Below are 9405 nucleotides of genomic sequence, written 5' to 3'. Positions count from 1 at the left end.
TGTACCCATCCGCCTTGATCGGGGGAGGAATCCACACCTTCATTATCGTTCTCCGAATCTGATCCGTAGGGACCACGGCCAAAGTTCACCAAATACCACGAAGGTATTTTGCCGATGCCCTGTATCCCGCTTGCAGCCGCTTGCGTAGGGTCTCAGCCTCCAGTTGGTGGCCTTGTGGCACCGCCTTCTGCGGCTCCTCGTTGCATCCGAGTCGAAAGAAAGCCGTAGCCAACTCTGCTTCCTACACTGAGGGACCTGTGAAGACGAAGCATCCGTCTGTGGTTCCCGGTTCTAGATCCTCTATCGTCCCTTTCTGTCTGCGGATCATTCTGTTGCTTGTGGCATTACGCGATTTGGCAGCCAAGCACTCCACTGCCATTTCGGGTTTCCTGCAGTCACAGGATATCGACGCCGGGGGGCCTGCGCTCGCACCCCCAATAACCGCCGGTACTGTCTCTCCGACGCCCTGCACCTTAACTGTTGAATCGTTATCGGACATTTCCCCCATAACGGATGTGTTTTATCCCTACCGCCAGGGTGAACTACTTTTGGGTTCGGCGCTCCCCCATGACCTGCCCGGCTTGGGTGGCCCTTCTGGCAGCATACGCTACCGCCGGTATAGCCGTTGAATTCCTTACGCTTACTAAGCCCCCTCATCGCGGCAAGATGGTAGTTCTCCGAGCGGGTAGACAAAAGACATAGAGATTTACGAATCATAAGCTCACATACATACTGACTGAGTACCATGTGCACAAGTAGAGGCGCGGCCTTTTCCGCGGCTCACAACATTCCCGCTCGTTTCGAAATTCAGAATTGAGACCCTACTACAGAGAACTGACTCTTCTTTCTATTATATTATGTTCATCGTTTCGTTTAGTTTCCACAGGAAAAGTGACCTTGCTATTAAAGTCATCACATGGATAACATCACCTCATAAACTGAAACAAACTCCAACCGATTTAAACAGCACCAGTCTCCTCTCGCTTTTTGGATACACAACGTCACAAGCATTGGTCGCACTCGTGTACCGATGCCAGGAGAGTACAAACAAATCACAGAAATCGCCCACTGAAAGAGGATAAGATGCCGCAACAAGGCAAGAACGAGCTACCGGGGAATGTCCGTCGGACTGTTTTCCATACCGATCTACAGACACTGCAGTTGCCCAGGCAGAAACCTCCAGAACAGCAACAGAAGCCGACTTCCATCCAGGATCTGTATCCAAGTCCTCCTCCGCCACCCCTATCAGAATGTGCCCCAGCATCAGGTAGGAAAACCGCCTCAAGATAAGAACTATACAAAAAAACCTTCCTTTGGGAATCCTCAGAATATGCAGCAGATGATGCAGCAGCCACATGATAAGCAGACTCGTAAGAATACCCCCAAGATGATGCAGCAAAATCAGCAGACGAAGTACCAGAATCCCCCTAAAAAGGATCCGTACGAGGGGCCTCCTCTGAAGGCTAATCATGATCAGTTGAACCAGCAGCCACCTCAGGAGTATCGAGTGTCTGCTTATCAGAATTGTACAGAAAATCCTACGCATGGGAATCCTCAGATAATGCAGCAGCCTCCACAGCAATCCAAAATGATGCGGCAATGTCATTCGACCGAATACCAGAATCCCTCAAAGAAGGATCCGTATATAAAGCAGCTACAGCAGGAGTATCGGGACGAATGTTTTTGCATTTCACTTAAGCAGCTGTCGCATTCGAATCATTCACAGAAGCAGCTGTTCTCGAATGATCCTCAAGAACAGGTACAGCGAAATCTGAGCCAGAATAAAGCTCCTGCTAGAAGATGCAGTTCCATGGCCAAAGTCGTTCCAGTGCCACGTACAGAGTGCAACAGCCGCCAGGTGCCGCATAACCTTTGTAGGAACGCGGACTCTCGCCCACCCTCATTCATGGCCGATAAAGCCAAGGAGATATTTTCACCCGAAGGCTGCGATAAGGACAACCACAAGATGGGATCCAAAGGCAAGCTGTCAAAATACGAGAATCAGCTGTCTGGCACGGAGAGCAACTGCAGCTCCACGACAGCGTCTGTTATCAGTGCGAAGAGCGGGGACGAACTGCGTTCCATGGTCCGTGAGGAGCTGAAGCTGCAGTTGGCGCTTAGGGGACTTTCCAATATGGTTAAGAAGGGGGAGATATTGGATCCGGAACCGTCTACGTGTGACAAATCGGCCTCTAATCGGTCCAAGTCCTTCAAGTCGAAGGAGAAAGCATCCACAAGTGCATGTGCAGCTCTGGAGACGGGGCCGCAGGTCGATTACAGTAATGATGATGTAGATGAAATAGTGAAATGCAAGGTCATCACTCCCATGATACGTAAGATACAGAAAACGTATCTTAAAAATCTTCGCGACGAGATTGATCTGGTGGAGTATCTGGAGCGGGTGCCAGCTGCCATCAGTGAGCTGTGCAAGAACGCTGGTATTAAGGACCAGAGCAAACTAAAAAAGTGACTCCGGTCCTTTTCTTATTTATTCGTTGAGTTTTAATATATTTCTGTATACATTTCTTACAAATAAAACGTTGTGTGGCATCTACAGCCCAATGTTAACAGAGCAATGTTCAGATGTAACATCGTGACCAATACGCCACAGGGCGTGACTTTAAGAATAACAGTGACAGGGATGCGAGGACGCTACTATCGATTAAGTTGCAAAACCATCGGATGTTTAGAATGATCGATTCGTCATCAAACATTTCCATCAAAAACAGTTTTAAATAATTTTAAAAAATATACAGTTTGGTACAAAGTTTGATATACCCAATTCTTTTGACCTTCCACTATTGGAGCAGATAATATCCTGCGAATATGTATATTAGAGCGGGTCAATATGTATGGGCAAAACAAAACGTATATGCGTCCACCAGAGTCGGGGAGATATTGGAATCGCTGGCTGCGACCAGTCGTATAAACTAATTAAAATTGTTACGAACCTTTTGGTGGTGGGGCAAAACCGGCTAGCCAGTCTATCCCAGGGCTGGGTACTTTCAACAAATCGAACACCTCGGACAACAATTGAAACATCTACAAAACAAAACAGAAAATAAAGACAGAAAACGACACTTCAAAAATAAATCTTACGGACGCTACTCGACAAACGATCTCCTACCAAAACGTGGACCAGGTTGAGGCGTTGATGTCGTACCTCCGACGTACCCACCCACCAGAGATCCGGATCAGACCATGTCGGATCTCCCTGCGAAACACTTAACTATTCATTTTTTTCGTTATAATTCTTATTCACATCCTACTCATATCGGTGGCGCGTCCGCCTATTCCCGCCAACTTAATACAATGGGGTAGATATTATATAATTAAATAAATATGATTAAATAAATAGGATTAAATAAATAAGGTATAAATATTAATAGCTGCATAAGGCTGAGAACGGAAAAATAAATATGGACGGCCTGACGAAAACAGACAGAGAACAACAAAAAAAATTTAAGTAGACAGTTGTTTTTTCTTTAAATATATACTTTGGTTTTTTTCTAGGGTTGGGGTGCCGTGGAGAGCTCCCTCCGTGGCAGGGCAAGTGACCAGGATCCCGTGGGCCGAAAGACTTGAAGAGACCAATATAAAAGAGGCCAGGATATCAAAGAAATTCCTTCTACTGTTAAGATAAGCTTCCGGCTTTTCCCACTTTTGGAGCGACTCACTTCTATTGTTTCGGAAGCTCCTGGGTCTTCCCGCTGGTCAGCTCGAAATCCTTCCCTGTCTCTCTCTTCCTGATCCAGATTTTCAGTTCTCGTGTCTGCCAAATTTATTTTTTCCTCTCGGTTTATTCCCAGCTTCTCGCAAATGCCACCTTGCAGCTGCTGCTCGTCGTAGTGGTGTGGTTTGGTCGGCGGTAGGGGCGGCTTGACAGAGGGGAGGGGAGCAGTCCTCCAGCAGACTGGATTTAGAACAGGGCAGCCACCATATGCGTGATGGGGGTGATGATGGAACGGATGGATGGACTGGCACACGATGCAGAAGCACATTGACATTGACCCTCCTTACACGACGACCGTCAATGATCAACCGACTGAATGCTAATCTGAACTTGATCTAATGATGACCCGGCCACGATCGCAAACGGTCCCCCACACAAGACAACTAAGGGAAGCCGAAGGTCCCCAACTTAAAAATACAATTTTTTTTTTTATTATTAAATTCTAAAAAATTATAAAATTATACTCAGCTGACTGAATACGGGTATAAGTAGAGTCGGGTCCCCAGAAGCGACTCACGCGTTCCTTCTCGTTTTTTTATTGTGTGCCCGGAAAGATGGTGAAGTTTTAGTTCTTTTAATTCTAGCTTGTGCGTTTTCAAATAATATAATTAATTTTTGTATGCGGTTTATTTCGTCTGTATGATTAATATTTGGTGAGTCTAATTGGTTCCAAACAATCTTGGGTATTTCGCTAAAGCCTCCTATGTATGTATATATTACAAAGACAATATTCCCTTCTTCTGTTTCTATACTGTGATGAGGAATTAGAATCTTATCATTAACTGGAGCAGTGCCATCCGACCTAATTGTTGAAATCCCCTGTTCGGGCAAATCGCTGGCACTACTCCAAGGCCAACTTCCTTCACAAACTCTTTTATAAGATTGCCACCTTGGCACTTATTGAACATCGCCGTGCACCATAATCATGCGTTCTTCAATTCTGATTGGTATTGGAACAACTCTAAATAACGCTGATGCATGTCGACCAATCAAAGGTATCTTCTTAGCCCCTAGCTGTTAGGTTATGTTGGGTCTATAGGGCTGCTCGGGTGGCAAGTCTGCCCATTGTGATGCCCACACTCGTCACGGGATATTGTCCGGTGCCTTGGTTCTTGGCTTACCCGCGGGGTGTGGCGTGAGAAGGCGGTGTCGCGGTACTGCTACCGCCAGGGTGCCCGTACCGAAAGATATGCGGCAGTCCGTTGCAATTAGTTTGGCAAGGCTTTCCTGACCAATACTGATCCAGAGTTCCTTGCCGTTCCCCATGTCAAGCGCTATCCCCTTGTGATGGTCCAGTCAGATGCCTCCAGGATCCGGTTCTGTGCCTTGATCAGAACGAGTGTGTACCCATCCGCCTTGATCGGGGGAGGAATCCACACCTTCATTATCGTTCTCCGAATCTGATCCGTAGGGACCACGGCCAAAGTTCACCAAATACCACGAAGGTATTTTGCCGATGCCCTGTATCCCGCTTGCAGCCGCTTGCGTAGGGTCTCAGCCTCCATGCCTTGTGGCACCGCCTTCTGCGGCTCCTCGTTGCATCCGAGTCGAAAGAAGGCCGTAGCCAACTCTGCTTCCTACACTGAGGGACCTGTGAAGACGAAGCATCCGTCTGTGGTTCCCGGTTCTAGATCCTCTATCGTCCCTTTCTGTCTGCGGATCATTCTGTTGCTTGTGGCATTACGCGATTTGGCAGCCAAGCACTCCACTGCCATTTCGGGTTTCCTGCAGTCACAGGATATCGACGCCGGGGGGCCTGCGCTCGCACCCCCAATAACCGCCGGTACTGTCTCTCCGACGCCCTGCACCTTAACTGTTGAATCGTTATCGGACATTTCCCCCATAACGGATGTGTTTTATCCCTACCGCCAGGGTGAACTACTTTTGGGTTCGGCGCTCCCCCATGACCTGCCCGGCTTGGGTGGCCCTTCTGGCAGCATACGCTACCGCCGGTATAGCCGTTGAATTCCTTACGCTTACTAAGCCCCCTCATCGCGGCAAGATGGTAGTTCTCCGAGCGGGTAGACAAAAGACATAGAGATTTACGAATCATAAGCTCACATACATACTGACTGAGTACCATGTGCACAAGTAGAGGCGCGGCCTTTTCCGCGGCTCACAACATTCCCGCTCGTTTCGAAATTCAGAATTGAGACCCTACTACAGAGAACTGACTCTTCTTTCATTATATTATGTTCATCGTTTCGTTTAGTTTCCACAGGAAAAGTGACCTTGCTATTAAAGTCATCACATGGATAACATCACCTCATAAACTGAAACAAACTCCAACCGATTTAAACAGCACCAGTCTCCTCTCGCTTTTTGGATACACAACGTCACAAGCATTGGTCGCACTCGTGTACCGATGCCAGGAGAGTACAAACAAATCACAGAAATCGCCCACTGAAAGAGGATAAGATGCCGCAACAAGGCAAGAACGAGCTACCGGGGAATGTCCGTCGGACTGTTTTCCATACCGATCTACAGACACTGCAGTTGCCCAGGCAGAAACCTCCAGAACAGCAACAGAAGCCGACTTCCATCCAGGATCTGTATCCAAGTCCTCCTCCGCCACCCTATCAGAATGTGCCCCAGCATCAGGTAGGAAAACCGCCTCAAGATAAGAACTATACAAAAAAACCTTCCTTTGGGAATCCTCAGAATATGCAGCAGATGATGCAGCAGCCACATGATAAGCAGACTCGTAAGAATACCCCCAAGATGATGCAGCAAAATCAGCAGACGAAGTACCAGAATCCCCCTAAAAAGGATCCGTACGAGGGGCCTCCTCTGAAGGCTAATCATGATCAGTTGAACCAGCAGCCACCTCAGGAGTATCGAGTGTCTGCTTATCAGAATTGTACAGAAAATCCTACGCATGGGAATCCTCAGATAATGCAGCAGCCTCCACAGCAATCCAAAATGATGCGGCAATGTCATTCGACCGAATACCAGAATCCCTCAAAGAAGGATCCGTATATAAAGCAGCTACAGCAGGAGTATCGGGACGAATGTTTTTGCATTTCACTTAAGCAGCTGTCGCATTCGAATCATTCACAGAAGCAGCTGTTCTCGAATGATCCTCAAGAACAGGTACAGCGAAATCTGAGCCAGAATAAAGCTCCTGCTAGAAGATGCAGTTCCATGGCCAAAGTCGTTCCAGTGCCACGTACAGAGTGCAACAGCCGCCAGGTGCCGCATAACCTTTGTAGGAACGCGGACTCTCGCCCACCCTCATTCATGGCCGATAAAGCCAAGGAGATATTTTCACCCGAAGGCTGCGATAAGGACAACCACAAGATGGGATCCAAAGGCAAGCGTCAAAATACGAGAATCAGCTGTCTGGCACGGAGAGCAACTGCAGCTCCACGACAGCGTCTGTTATCAGTGCGAAGAGCGGGGACGAACTGCGTTCCATGGTCCGTGAGGAGCTGAAGCTGCAGTTGGCGCTTAGGGGACTTTCCAATATGGTTAAGAAGGGGGAGATATTGGATCCGGAACCGTCTACGTGTGACAAATCGGCCTCTAATCGGTCCAAGTCCTTCAAGTCGAAGGAGAAAGCATCCACAAGTGCATGTGCAGCTCTGGAGACGGGGCCGCAGGTCGATTACAGTAATGATGTAGATGAAATAGTGAAATGCAAGGTCATCACTCCCATGATACGTAAGATACAGAAAACGTATCTTAAAAATCTTCGCGACGAGATTGATCTGGTGGAGTATCTGGAGCGGGTGCCAGCTGCCATCAGTGAGCTGTGCAAGAACGCTGGTATTAAGGACCAGAGCAAACTAAAAAAGTGACTCCGGTCCTTTTCTTATTTATTCGTTGAGTTTTAATATATTTCTGTATACATTTCTTACAAATAAAACGTTGGTGGCATCTACAGCCCAATGTTAACAGAGCAATGTTCAGATGTAACATCGTGACCAATACGCCACAGGGCGTGACTTTAAGAATAACAGTGACAGGGATGCGAGGACGCTACTATCGATTAAGTTGCAAAACCATCGGATGTTTAGAATGATCGATTCGTCATCAAACATTTCCATCAAAAACAGTTTTAAATAATTTTAAAAAATATACAGTTTGGTACAAAGTTTGATATACCCAATTCTTTTGACCTTCCACTATTGGAGCAGATAATATCCTGCGAATATGTATATTAGAGCGGGTCAATATGTATGGGACAAAACAAAACGTGATATGCGTCCACCAGAGTCGGGGAGATATTGGAATCGCTGGCTGCGACCAGTCGTATAAACTAATTAAAATTGTTACGAACCTTTTGGTGGTGGGGCAAAACCGGCTAGCCAGTGTACCCAGGGCTGGGTACTTTCAACAAATCGAACACCTCGGACAACAATTGAAACAGCTACAAAACAAAACAGAAAATAAAGAAAGAAAACGACACTTCAAAAATAAATCTTACGGACGCTACTCGACAAACGATTTCCTACCAAAACGTGGACCAGGTTGAGGCGTTGATGTTGTACCTCCGACGTACCCACCCACCAGAGATCCGGATCAGACCATGTCGGATCTCCCTGCGAAACACTTAACTATTCATTTTTTCGTTATAATTCTTATACACATCCTACTCATATCGGTGGCGCGTCCGCCTATTCCCGCCCCTCAGCTTAATACAATGGGGTAGATATTATATAATTAAATAAATATGATTAAATAAATAGGATTAAATAAATAAGGTATAAATATTAATAGCTGCATATGGCTGAGAACGGAAAAATAAATATGGACCGCCTGACGAAAACAGACAGAGAACAACAAAAAAAATTTAAGTAGACAGTTGTTTTTTCTTTAAATATATACTTTGGTTTTTTTCTAGGGTTGGGGTGCCGTGGAGAGCGCCCTCCGTGGCAGGGCAAGTGACCAGGATCCCGTGGGCCGAAAGACTTGAAGAGACCAATATGAAAGAGGCCAGGATATCAAAGAAATTCCTTCTACTGTTAAGATAAGCTTCCGGCTTTTCCCACTTTTGGAGCGACTCACTTCTATTGTTTCGGAAGCTCCTGGGTCTTCCCGCTGGTCAGCTCGAAATCCTTCCCTGTCTCTCTCTTCCTGATCCAGATTTTCAGTTCTCGTGTCTGCCAAATTTATTTGTTCCTCTCGGTTTATTCCCAGCTTCTCGCAAATGCCACCTTGCAGCTGCTGCTCGTCGTAGTGGTGTGGTTTGGTCAGCGGTAGGGGCGGCTTGACAGAGGGGAGGGGAGCAGTCCTCCAGCAGACTGGATTAAGAACAGGGCAGCCACCATATGCGTGATGGGGGTGATGATGGAACGGATGGATGGACCGGCACACGATGCAGAAGCACATTGACATTGACCCTCCTTACACGACGACGGTCAATGATCAACCGACTGAATGCTATTCTGAACTTGATCTAATGATGACCCGGCCACGATCGCAAACGGTCCCCACACAAGACAACTAAGGGAAGCCGAAGGTCCCCAACTTAAAAATACAATTTTTTTTTTAATTATTAAATTCTAAAAAATTATAAAATTATACTCAGCTGACTGAGTACGGGTATAATTAGAGTCGGGTCCCCAGAAGCGACTCACGCGTTCCTTCTCGTTTTTTTATTGTGTGCCCGGAAAGATGGTGAAGTTTTAGTTCTTTTAATTCTAGCTTGTGCGTTTTCAAATAATATA

General features: G+C 46.7%; 1 protein-coding gene across 1 annotated transcript; it reads left to right on the top strand.

The window, feature by feature from the left end:
* Nucleotides 1-5974: 5974 nt before the first annotated feature.
* Nucleotides 5975-7634, top strand: LOC121405433 (transcriptional regulator DEF1-like). Its single transcript, XM_041596103.1, has 3 exons — nucleotides 5975-6334; nucleotides 6395-6941; nucleotides 7034-7634. Exons 1-3 carry the CDS (start codon nucleotides 6152-6154, stop codon nucleotides 7531-7533), a joined length of 1230 nt encoding a protein of 409 aa, XP_041452037.1. The 5' UTR covers nucleotides 5975-6151; the 3' UTR covers nucleotides 7534-7634.
* Nucleotides 7635-9405: the final 1771 nt, after the last annotated feature.

Source organism: Drosophila obscura, unplaced genomic scaffold, assembly GCF_018151105.1.
Source record: "Drosophila obscura isolate BZ-5 IFL unplaced genomic scaffold, ASM1815110v1 contig_96, whole genome shotgun sequence".
Taxonomy (NCBI): domain Eukaryota; kingdom Metazoa; phylum Arthropoda; class Insecta; order Diptera; family Drosophilidae; genus Drosophila; species Drosophila obscura.
This window is presented reverse-complemented; position numbering and strand designations above follow the sequence as displayed.